Source organism: Bos indicus x Bos taurus, unplaced genomic scaffold (genome assembly GCF_003369695.1).
Source record: "Bos indicus x Bos taurus breed Angus x Brahman F1 hybrid unplaced genomic scaffold, Bos_hybrid_MaternalHap_v2.0 SuperScaffold_100147, whole genome shotgun sequence".
Classification (NCBI taxonomy): Eukaryota; Metazoa; Chordata; class Mammalia; order Artiodactyla; family Bovidae; genus Bos; species Bos indicus x Bos taurus.
The window spans coordinates 413,877-426,589 of NW_020867070.1; the positions used below are offsets into that span (position 1 = coordinate 413,877).

Sequence of the window (12,713 nt, forward strand, 5' to 3'; positions counted from 1 at the left end):
TTTATACTTATTCCAATAAGACATAAAATAGGAGTAAGGGAAAGATTTTTTTTTTTTTATGGTAGAAAGGCAACTCACAAATGTAGACAGATTGACAGAAAATACCACATGGGAGCCATTGTCATAAATAATTCAGACAAAATTCATCATTGACAAAACATATGTTGAATGTTTGGGTGTTGGAAGAGACACAGCATTTTCATGGACTCAAAATATCTTCTCAGATTAATTCTTTAGGGAAGAATTATATTTTTAAAGTGGAAAAATCAGACAAACACCAGGCTAAGCAAGTAGCTAGAGTAAATATTAATAGTGAACCTACTGACACCTTTGGCTTTTTTTTCTTGTTTCCTTAAAAATGTATATAAGAATGTTTGACTTACACTGTTGTGTTAATTTCTGCTGTACAGCAGTGATTCAGTTATACATATACATGCATTCTTTCTCATGTAGGTTTAATAAGCAGGGTGACAATATACAGCCTTGTCATACTCCTTTACCAATTTTGACCCAGGCAGTTATTCCATGCCCAGTTCAAACTGTTGCTTCTTGACCTGCATACAGGTTTCTCAGGAGACAGGTAAGGTGGTCTGGTACTCCCATCTCTTTAAGTTTTCCAGTTTGTTGTGATGTACACAGTCAAAGGCTTTAGCATAGTCAACGAAGCAGAAGTAGATATTTTTCTGAGCGGAAACCATAAGGCCCACAAATCCTGGAAACGGACTTCCTGGTCCTTTACAGGAAAACTCTGCCCACCCTGCCCTGCGGCTCTGCTGTTCTAAGTGCATCCTGTGGACCAGCAGCAGCGGCTGGCCTGTGAGGCTGTTAGAACACAAAATCTTGTCTCTATCCCAGACCTACTGACTCAGAATCTCTAGAACCCAGGTGAGTCCTGCTCACAGTACAGGTTGAGAAGCGCTGGTTTAGAGGCCCTGCTCAGGTCATCCTGCGTTTGCACCCTCCCCCGGTGCAGGCAGCCAGAGAGGGCCAGGGGGTTTGGCTACCTGGAGCCCCGCCCACTCCAGGCCGTGCTCTGAGCACCTGGACCCTAGAATCCCTGTTCCCAGCGCCAGTGCAGGCCTCCCTCCTGGGGCCCATCTTCCAGCCCGACAGGTGGTCAAGATTCAGCTGTTTATGGGGCAGAAGAGGGTGGCCTGAGCTTGGACTTGAAGGCTGGAGGTCCTCTTGCTTGAGCAGCAGATTCCTCAGGGCACAGAGAGGGTCAGAGCCAGAGGTGGGAAGAGCAAGGGGAGGGCTGGGGGCTGGGTCGGCCCCTCCCTCTGCTGTCCTGCCTTCTGGCTCCAAACTCCGGGGTCCAGGAACCCCAGCCTGCCAGGTGGTAATGAGTGTGTACTTTACAGTGTGTTACCTTGATTTATAACTTTTAAATATTTAAGCATATAGGATGGGCTTCATTATACTCTTGACCCAGGGCCCACAGATGTGAGTGGCAGGTCTGTTAAATGCTTCTCAGAATGTGCTCAGAGGACCCCCTGAAACCCAATCCACTGGGATGTTGGATCGGACCTTTGGGGCTGGAGCCTAGGACTCTGCATTCTGACCCCTTCCCTGGTGACTCTGATCCTCAGCAGAGCTACAGGAGCACTTGTAATGGAGGGGGGTGGGGCATGGAGTGGAGCTGCCCTGAGTGGCGGGAAGTGTCAGAAGAGAGGGAGGTCCCAGGTCAGAGGAAGGTGCTGACCACAAGCTCACACCTTCCTGCTTCTCTCCTGATTCTCCTCACAACCTGCCCTGACCCCATCCCCGGGAGTTGCCTGCAGGGAGAAGTTGCTAGAACTGGGCAAGGGCGTCCTCCTGCCGACCATGGGGCTCTCGGGAACTGCCCTGCAGAAGGAAGGACCTGAGTCAGGGGCAATAGGAGCAAAGGGGCTGTGGGTGCCTGGAGGGACCACACGGACCCACCCAGGGAGTCAGGCTGAAGCCACTGACCAGGTCTTTGGGCAGGGAGACCTCCTGGTCCCACAGGACACAGGTGGAGCGGGGACAGACTGTGTGGTTCCACCAGGGCTCAGAGGCCGCATCTGTCAGTTAGGAGTCTTATAACCTCTAGCAAGGTCCTTAAGCTCTGTAAGATGGGGGTCCTAACATCCTAGTACCCTCTGAGCTTGTGTCAAAATTAAACATGATGGTCTTTCGTTCAGGCCCACAATGCTGGTAGGATGAGCAAGTGTGGCTTTTGCCAGGAAGCTCTGTAGCCACCAATGAGCCCAGAAGCGGCATGGTAACAGTGTAAGAAAGCCCATTTGGGCACAGCCCTCAAGGCCAACCCTTTTGGATGCACTTCTCATGCCAAGAGAATTGTGCTCGAAAAAATAGGGGTTGAAACCAAACATCCAAATTCTGCCATCAGGAAATGTGTCAGGGTTCAGTTCACCAAGAATGGCAAAAAATCACAGCCTTTTGTACCCAGTGATGGTTGCTTGAATTAAAATTCAATAAATTGAGGAAAATGATGAAGTTCTGGTTGCTGGATTGGGTTCCAAAGGTCATGCTGTTGGTGACATTCCTGGAGTCCACTTTAAGGATGTCAAAGTAGCCAGTGTGTTTTTTGGTCTTCTACAAAGGCAAGAAGGAAAGACCAAGATCATAAATTTTGATGATGAGAGAATGATATAATAAATTTCCATATACCAAAAAAAAATTAAACATGATATGATAGTTAAGTAAAAGCACATGCTTGTCACATGGAGCAAAAAAGGGGCAGCTGCTGTTTATTGGGACACATTACGTTACACCTCTGCACTTCTTGATGCTCGATATTATAGGCACTTATTACTGCCTGTGTTCAATCATGTCCGACTCGTTGTGCCCCTATGACTGTAGCCCACCAGGCTCCTCTGTTCATGAGATTTTCCAGGCAAGATTACAATACTGGAGAGGAATGCTGTTTCCTCCCCCAGGGCTTCTTTCCGATCCAGGTATTGATCTACTGGCTCCTGTGTCTCCTGCATTGGCAGGCAGATTCTTTATCACTGAGCCTGGGAATTACCTGTCACTGACTTTAAGATCAGGTCCCTCGAGCCCCCAGGGGGCGCTAGTGGTAAGGAATCCACCTGCCAGTGCAGGAGACCCAAGAGAAACAGGTTCAATCCCTGGGTCGGGAAGATCCCCTGGAGGAGGAAATGGCAACCCACTCCAGTATTCTTGCCTGGGAAACCCCATCCTCTATCCATGGGGTCCCAAAGAGTCATCACGATTGAGCACATACACACACTTCAGATCCCAGGCACAGGAAGGTTCCAGTCACAGCCATGTGCCACACCCATGCTTGGCCAGTCGCATGGAGCTCCCTGAACTTCCCTGTGCAGGAGCAACTCCTGAAATTACTGCTGAGCTGCTCATCCTGTATAGTTCTCAGGATTTCCCTCCCAGCAAGCCACATGTTGGGAATCCTGCTCATAGGTTTGTGATGAACTAAGGTGGGGCTTGTATGAAATCTCCTGAGACAACTGTATCATACTGAAAATCACCACCAGGGTGCAGGAGAATCCAGGCATCCAGGTGAGAAGCATGGAAAGGCTGTGCAATGAGGGGCCAGGAAGGCCTCAGAGTGGGCAAAAGGGGTCACAGGCCCCCACTCCAACTACACCCTGTACACAGAAACACACGCTCCTGCTCCTGCAGAATCACTGTTTACTCTGCTTCCTCGTCCAGATAGCATTCTTTATATCCTCAGTATGGCAAACGCCAGTGGTTTGTAAACTTGGCTACAAATTCAAATCACCAGGGAAGCTCTGTAAATCCCAGTGCTGAAGCCTCATCTCAGTTAAATCAGAATCTTAGGGGAGGGGATGCAGAAATCAACACTTTTTAAAACCTCACAGGTGATTCCACCCTGCAGCCAAGTGAGAACCACTACTGGGGGCAGAAGATCTCATTTCTTCCCAAATGGCAGCTGCTTTCCTTGCTAGAAAGTGTGAGAAAGCGTAAGTTGCTTAGTTGTGTCTGACTCTTTGTGAGTTCATGAACTATAGCCCACGAGAATTCCATGGAATTCTCCAGGCAAGAATACTGGAGTGGGTAGCCATTCTCATCTCCAGGGAATCTTCCCGACCCAGGGATCAAACTTGGGTCTCCCGCACTGCAGGCAGATTCTTTACCATCTGAGCCACCAGAAAAACAGAAATGGTTTGATTTCTTATTTTGTTACTGATTCTCCCAAATGAGACCCCCCACCCTCGACAGGAGGTGGGGGTCCTTCTGCCAGGTGTGTGCCTGTGTGTGTGTGCATGCTCAGTCACTCAGTCATGTCTGACTCTTTGTGATCCCATGGACTGTAGCCTACCAGGCTCCTCTGTCCATGGAATTCTCCAGGCACAAATACTGGAGTGGGTTGCCATTTCCTTCTCCAGGAGATCTCCCGATCCAGGGATCGGACCCAGGTCTCTTGCATTGCAGGCAGATGCTTTACCATCTGAGCTACCAGGGAAGCCAAGATCAACCTAGACAGCATATTAAAAAGCAGAGACATTACTCTGCCAACAAAGGTCTGTCTAGTCAAAGCTGTGGTTTTTCCAGTAGTCATGTATGGATGTGAGAATTGGACCATAAAGAAAGCTGAGCCCCAAAGAACTGATGCTTTTAAACTGTGGTGTTGGAGCAGACTCCTCAGAATCCCCAGGACTGCACGGAGATCAAACCAGTCAATCCTAAAAAAAATCAGTCCTGAATATTCACTGAAAGGACTGATGCTGAAGCTGCAACTCCAATACTTTAGCCACCTGATGTGAAGAACTGACTCATTGGAAAAGACCCTGATGCTGGGAAAGACTGAAGGTGGGAGGAGAAGGGGAACAGTGGATGAGATGGTTGGATGGCATCACTGAGTCAATGGTCATGAGTTTGAGCAAGCTCTGGGAGTTGTTGATGGACAGGGAAGCCTGGCATGTTGCACTCCAAGAAGTCACAAAAAGTCGGATACGACTGAACAACTGAACTGAACTGAACAGGCTTTTCATTGCAGTGACTTCTCTTGTTGCGGAGCATGGGCTCTAAGCACACAGGCTTCAGTAGTTGTGGTGCTTGGATTAGTTGCCCCTTGGCGGCATGTGGGATCTTCCTGGACCAGGAGTTGAACCTGTGTCCTCTGCATTGGCATGTGGATTCTTATCCACTCTACCGCCAGGGAAATCTAAAGCACTTCTCTAAAAATGATTCATGATTTATTCAATCACTTTGCTATTGCTGAACTTAGAAGTTAGGATGTTTCTAAATTCTAATATAATAAGCACTGCTCTGAGAAACATGAAAGTGAGAGTTAGTCGCTCAGTCATGTCCGACTCTGTGATCCCATGAACTATATCCTGATAGGTTCCTCTGTCCATGGAATTCTCCAGGCAAGAGTACTTCCTGGAGTTGGTTGCCATTTCCTTCTCCACGAGACCTTCCTGATCCAGGTATTGAATCCTGGTCTCCTGCATTGCAGGAAGATTATTTACTGTTTGAGTATTTGTACATAAATAGCTGGCTATAGCTGACTTTTTATCTTCTTCATCTTCAAAGTGGAAATCTTATTGAGTCGCAAAAATGAACATTTTTAAGGCTCTTAAAAATAAATATTGTTAGATTATTTTATGAAAAAACTATTCTAATTTATATTTTGCCAATAATACACTACAGTGCCTATCAGACTTTGCCTTCATTAAGATGGGTATTCTGGTTTTTCTGGGTTTTTTTTTTTTTTTTATGACTATTAGGCCTCTTTATTTCACTGAAAAACATTTGAAGTGTGAAAATGTGTGACGCAATCAGCGCCAGCAGCATCACGAAACAGCCTTAATTTATCAGGGTAAGAATTAATGTGTTTGTGTTATTTTATTATTTTTTATTCTTTTGCTGAAATTTCCTTTTTACCTATTCTTTTTCTAGATTGTGAGCCTAATGAAAATAGGAATTTCAATTTTTTAGGTATATTCTTTTCCAAGGACATCTTTACCAACTCTCAACAGTTTCTGGACAACTCATCTCAGTAATGGACTAGTGTTCCTGATGAACTGAAAACAAAATAACTCAAGGTTCCATTATTATTACAACATCTTAAAGGGAGATCCAATAGAATATATTGGCAGAAAGTAAGGAGTTTTGTTTAAGTTTTTATACCAGAACTCTCTGTAAAATTGTCATAATGCAAGTATGTCTGAGAGCCAGTGGGAAGTGACAGAAGTAATTCATTACTAATAACAAAGTTCTGAAATGATGATTTCTTTTCATGAATTAGATCACATTCAAGGATTTTATGTCCAGAAGAGGATACTAAGAAGTTTCAAGAGATCTTAGTTAAAAAAAAAAATAATAATAAAAAGACAGCAGAAGCTAAAGGGACTGAATGTATTTGTCAGTTTGGAGATGGCTGATTATGGTCCTGAGATAGTTGTGGGGACCGGATGGAACAGTCTGGGGCAGTCTTACAGACTTCCAACTGCAGCAACCAATTCATTTATTTTTGAAGTGCTGAGTATTTATAGCACTGGAAAATGTAGGGAATGTAAAAGAGAACTGTAAATCAGGACAAGTCTGGTACCATACATTGTGGATTGCATTATCTGAGAAAAAGCTAACACAAGAAAGGTAGGTAATTGAAAAATTAAAATTTTCAGCTCTAATCATTCTTCTTTTTTGCAACAGAAAATTTCAAACATGCATGAAATATCAAGAAAATAGTGTAATAAATTCTCATCATGCCCATCAATACAAAATTATCAACACCTTGACACTCTTATATGTTTGACTCATAAAAAAAAGTCTGAATACATTAAAGGTTTCTTTAAAATCAATCTCCCCTCTGGCATTAAGGTATAACTGACAAATAGTATATATATGTAGATGTTGAACATGTTGACTTGATTTACATATACATTGTGAAATATTCATCACAACTGAGAGAGTCAGTTCCTAGGTAGGTTGCTAAGAAGTCCAGGGTCCCCGAGGAGGAGAAAGGGGTCTGGAGCCCTCAAGAAGAAGGAAGGGGTCTGGGGCTCTCAAGGAGAAAAAGACAAACTTTTTTTTCCTACATCACTTTGTGGTAGTCAATATAACAATGTAGCTTGCTCCAGGACATGTTTCTCCTTCTTGAGAACTTTCTGACTAATCCTGTCATCTTCAAATGTGTGTTGTGGGAGTGGGTCTAGTAAAATATATAAGGCCTTGGTAAGACTACCTAGTGGGGGCACTCTCCATCCCCCGCCCCCGTCCCCCTTCTGATGTCTATGTCAGGAGATTTCTCTGTCCCTTTAATAAAACTCTGCTACCCAAAAGCTCTTAAGTGATCAAGCTTGGTCCCTGGCCCGAAGCTAAATCTTCTGCTTTGGCGATCACAAATTTGACGCCATTCACCATAAGCTATCACAACCAAGCCAATCAACATGTCCATTACTTCACACTTTTTCCATTTTTCTGTCTTTTTTTTTCTTTTTTATGTTGAGAACTACTACTCTTTAAGCAAATTAAAGGTACACAGCAATATTATCACATTGCTGTACACCAGTTTTCTAGAACTTACCTTTTCATCTCGCATAACTGAAGCTAAAAGCCGTCATTAATAACACCAATCTTAGCCAAGGTATATAAAAATTATTAAAGAATAGTATGGTGATTTTGTTGAAGGTACGTAAATTTTGATATTTCTTCATTTAGAGTAGAAGGGAAGAGAAACTGTTGAGCTGGTAACTAAACACTTCTGAGTAGGAGCCCAAGATTTTGTTCATTCAGTCCTGCAGTCATTCATTCATTCACACAGCATATTCTAGGCACTTTTCACACACTCTACCCATGTACCAGTGAGACAACCATGCTGAACCCCAAACTTGGGTCCAAGACCTTGGACAAGGGCTGTTCTTGAGCCTCATCTTTCTCATCTGTAGGATAGGGATAATACTTTCCTGACCAGGACATTGTTAGAGTTGAAACTGAGGTAAGGTCCCCAGAAATGTATTTTGTGACATATGTCACTGTTACTTATCTAAGTTTTGAAAGCATGATGAAAGAAATTAGGAGGCAGTTTCTCTCCCCCCAGACTCCCCTTTCCCAATCTAAGAGGGCAGCAAAAAGCTCACAGAGGTTCCCTCACAATACAACATGTGAGATGCCACAGGACATCTCATATGGGCTGATCATGCCTTCTGCCAGCTTTCTCCAGGCCTTCCCTGCAGCCCATGGGGAGCTTCGGAGCAGCAGAGGAGGGCAGAGCCTGAGCCTCCCCTCTTCGCCTTCTGGGTGAGCCTCTGGGCTCAGAATAGGAGTTTCAGCAGAGTTTGCAGCCAGGTGGGATCCTTGGGGCTGGTTTGTTTGTGCTGTCCGGTCCGCCTACCCTCCTCCATCAAAGAGCCGGGGCCTTGCCTCCCACTTGCTTGCGGCTTCTGGAAGCTTTGGCCTGACGCCTCTTCGTCCTGCAGCCCGCCACCGCCCCCCCCCCCCCCCCCACACACACACACACACACACGGCCCTACTTCTCCCAGGGCCGTGACAGCAGCGCAGAGCCGGTGACCCGGAGGCGACGCCGGAGGTTGTGCAGTCCCGGAGGCGGAGACCTGGCGGGCGGTGGGTGCTCCACCCCCAGAAGCCTGTTGTTCTCAGGGCCCGCCCAGCAGACCCCGAAGGCAGACTGGTCTCCAACATCCCCGCGGTCGCCTCCAGGAGCAGTGTAAGCCTCACCGAGGTCAGAGCAGCGCAGCGCCGCTCCACGCCCGCCAGGGCCGGCACGATGCCGCCGCTGTACCCGAAGGTGAAGCCCAACCCGCTGCAGAAAGCGAACCTCTGCTCGCGCCTGTTCTTCTGGTGAGCGCTCCCCGGCCGTGATACGCGGTAGTCACGGCACCCTCCGCTGCCGCGCCTTTCGGAAACAAGTGTGGACCCTCCCAATGCTGTCCTGCTCCCCCTCTGCACCCTGGGAAGGCGGAGCACGACTGGGCAAGGAAGTGGGGAGCAGGGGTGGGGAGGGGACCCGGTGACCTGGTGGCAGAGATACAGGGTCTCCGTGCCTTGCCGCTGGCAGCCCCTCCAGAGCCAGAAAACAGGAAGCTGGAAGGCTGCCTTAGGGGGAATCACAGCCCAGAGGGAAAATGCACTGAACACCCGCCTCTACTCTTAAAGGCTTCCCCTGAACTGCTCAGGAATTCCCACTTCTGAACTGAAGCGTCATACCCCCATCCCCTACCCGCGTCCCCAGCCCCAAGCAAGCAGCTTATGAGCAGCTTCCTTTATCGAATAGTGCCCTGGACCGTTGTTGTTGTTCAGTCGTTCAGTCCTGTCCAACTCTTTGCAACCCCGTGATGGCAGCACTCGGAGAAGGCAATGGCACCCCACTCCAGTACTCTTGCCTGGAAAATCCCATGGACAGAGGAGCCTGGTAGGCTGCAGTCCATGGGGTCGCGACTTCACTTTCACTTTTCACTTTCGTGCATTGGAGAAGAAAATGGCAACCCACTCCAGTGTTCTTGCCTAGAGAATCCCAGGGACGAGGGAGCCTGATGGGCTGCCCTCTATGGGGTCGCACAGAGTTGGACAGGATTGAAGCGACTTAGCAGCAGCAGATGGCAGCACTGCCGGTCTCTGTCTCTCACCGTCTCCGGAGTTTGCCCAAGTTCATGTCCATTGCATCTGTGATGTCATCTATATATCTCATTCTCTGACACCCTCTTCTCTTGCCCTTAATCTTTCCCAGCATCAGACCCTTTTCCGGTGAGTCATCTGTTTGCATCAGATGACCAAAATACTGGAGTTTCAGCATCAGTCCTTCCAAAGAATACTCACGGTTGATTTCCTTTAAGATTGACTGGTTTGATCTCCTTGCTGTCCTCTTCTCCAGCACCACAGTTCGAAGGCATCGGTTCTTCAGTGCTCCACCTTCTTTGCCATCTTTCAGTAATGTCCCCACCTTTTCCCACATGCCCTGTGCGACAGTGTGTTCCAGCTCCACTGGGTTCCCTTTGCCCCCATGTCTATGACCATGTATTTCTTTCCCTCTCCCTTTCTCCCTGTGTGGCTCTCACTGTATAACCTGGTTCCCAGTTGTGACAAATTTCACGTGGGTAAAAAAATGAAAGGTTTTTTACTTAATGGTTGGGAACACTATTCTTGAACATGTTTTGCTTTTGCCTGGGAAACACAGTCAGGACTGGAGGATTTATTTGACCAGCCCCTTTCCTTATTGTGGATATCTCCACTTCCACCTTTGGGGATCACTCTGGGGATAGGGTCCCTGAAGCCTGTGAGGTCTTTCCTAATCTCTAGCCTTCAGAGAAGCAGTGCATGGTCTTGATGCAGGTGGTCCTGCCCAGGAATCATTTGGTTCTGAAACCACTGAAGGGTCCCTGAGTCCAGAGGAAACACACAGATGGAAAACAGCTCAGAGAGTTGCAGCTCTTAATTGAAGTGTTCCATGTGGTAGCTGGGGCACTAACTATGTGGTCCTGAACCTTTGGGCTTTAATCACACTTGGATGATTACTAGTTGTTTTATTTCTGGACCCTAACCCATTTGTATTTCCCAAATTTCTAGTATTTCCTTCTTTTATGGGACAGCCCGGGGGACCTCCAGGGATTGGGAGCTCCTATGCTTGTTTTGATGGTGGTGTATTTAGTGTGTGTAGCTTCATCTCCTGGCCATTTGGTGGCCCTTAAGGAAAGAGGGGCCTAGAAGAAGGAAAATGGGTGTGGTTACTGTAAATAATAACAAAGTAGGAAAAATTCTTAACTTCAGACAGGGCAAGGAACTTTCCAAACACCTTCTGTTTGTGAATTTTCAAAGTGTATGTGCCTGGAAATGGGAAGGTGAGGACTTTTCATTGATTTGGGTAGGCACCCATTTCCAGTTTTCCTGCTGGAGGGAAAGGCACTATTACCGCTTATTTTATACCTGAAGGCACTGAAGCAGAGAGGTTGAGTAAGTCGCTTACCGCCACACAGCCAGTAAGTAATGGAGCAGGATCCCAAGTCAAGCAGTCTGGCTCTGAAGATGGTGTTCCTTGTATATGTAACTGATGTCAGCAAATTGGTCTCCCACCGTGTGCTGGGCTCCAAGCCCAGGCTAAGACCCCTTTTCTTGGCTGAAGAGGTTGCTTTTCCACTCAGATTCCAAAAGCCAATAACTAAATTGATGGTGAGACTGGGACAGCACAAGTTTTATTCAATGACCAAAGAATGGAGAAGCAAGAGCTTAGTTCACAAATCAACTTCTCAACCCAATTTGGCTCAAGGTAAAAGCAAGGTTTACCTTGGAATTTTACCTGGGGTTTTTTGGAAGGAATGATGCTAAAGCTGAAACTCCAGTACTTTGGCCACCTCATGAGAAGAGCTGACTCATTGGAAAAGACTCTGATGCTGGAAGGGATTGGGGGCAGGAGGAGAAGGGGACGACAGAGGATGAGATGGCTGGATGGCATCGCTGACTTGACGGACGTGAGTCTGGGTGAACTCCGGGAGTTGGTGATGGACAGGGATGCCTGGCGTGCTGCGATTCATGGAGTCACAAAGAGTCGGACACGACTGAGTGACTAACTGAACTGAACTGAAAAGCAAGGAAATTGAATCAAGAGAGGGAGGAATATTCATGACTTATCTGAGAATAAGGGTGTGGTTTGGACCTAAAATTGAGGAAACGTTCATTTTTAGTCCTTGTGTGGGTTGTGTCATGACCATGGTCAGCTGTCACAGCACTGGTGAGTATGCCATTTAGCATACTAATATATTACAGCGAATGCATAAATGAGGCTCAGGGTCTAGGGGAGGTTAGGTTTTTCACCATTTTGGACCTGAAAGTGAAAATTAGTCGCACAGTTGTGTCCAACTCTTTGCGATCCTGTGGAATGTAGCCCTCCAGGTCCTCTGTCCGTGGAAATCCCCAGGCAAGAGTACTGGAGTGGGTTGCCATGTCCTTCTCCAATTTTGGGCCTAGCTAGTTCTAACCAGTTTTTATTTTTCTCTGTAACTTCCTCATTTGAGCCTGAGACTCAGACAAAAACAGGAAGTGAAAGTGAAAGAGTTAGTCACTCAGTCATATCCAACTCTTAGTGAACCCACGGACTGTAGCCTGCCAGGCTCTTCTCTCCATGGGATTCTCCAAGCAAGAATACTGGAGTGGATAGCTAAAATAAATATGATTGTCACCTGGCTAAAGTTCCAATTCTCACACCCAGATAAAGACCAGATAAAACTAATGAGGCAGTTGGGGATACACAGACCAAAAAGCAGGAGGAGAATAATTGTAAGGGGTCCTAAGAATGGCAGAAGCCCAGGAAGCTGAGATTACCCTTTTGATACTGTCCCAGATTTGTTCAATCAGGGCCCTTCTGAGTATTGGATCAAGCGACTTTCTCTTTGAATTTTTATTGGAGTATAGTTTATTAACAATGTTGTGTTAGTTTCTGCTCTACAGCAAAGTGAATCTCTTATACACACTCTTTTTTAGATTCTCTTCCTATGTAGGCCATTGCAAAGTATAGAATAGAGTTCTCTGTGCTATACAGTAGGTCTTTCTTAGTTATCTGTTTTATATATTATAGTGTGTGTATGTCAATCCCAGTGCCCCAGTTTGTCCCTCCTCTCACCCTCTGGTAACCATTGCTTTTTCTTTTTCCTACATCTGTGACTCTAAGTCTATTTTTTAAAGAGTTCATTTATAGCCTGTTCTTACATTCCACATAAAAGCGATATCATATGATATTCGTCCTTCTCTGTCTGCAAGCAGCCTTCTTTAA

At 46.4% G+C, this 12,713-nt stretch overlaps 1 protein-coding gene and 1 long non-coding RNA gene across 4 annotated transcripts in view; one reads left to right on the forward strand and one right to left on the reverse strand.

Annotated features, from left to right (window-relative positions):
* Nucleotides 1-2,460: 2,460 nt before the first annotated feature.
* On the reverse strand, nt 2,461-8,408 carry LOC113888462. Its single transcript, XR_003509980.1, has 2 exons — nt 8,327-8,408; nt 2,461-2,577 (listed from the first exon to the last, which is right to left on the reverse strand). It is a non-coding gene; the product is annotated as an uncharacterized LOC113888462 (long non-coding RNA).
* A 50-nt stretch (nt 8,409-8,458) lies between these two features.
* LOC113888460 (multidrug resistance-associated protein 4-like) overlaps nt 8,459-12,713 on the forward strand; it is a 176,782-nt gene continuing 172,527 nt past the window's right edge. For 2 of the 3 annotated variants that reach the window (XR_003509979.1, XM_027535582.1), the window contains exon 1: nt 8,459-8,794. Coding sequence is in view for 2 of the 3 variants with exons in the window: in XM_027535582.1 (XP_027391383.1) it covers nt 8,721-8,794 (74 nt within the window). In the remaining variant the exon portion in view is untranslated. The remainder of the gene's footprint in view (nt 8,795-12,713) is intronic. The other variant, XM_027535583.1, reaches the window with a different exon arrangement.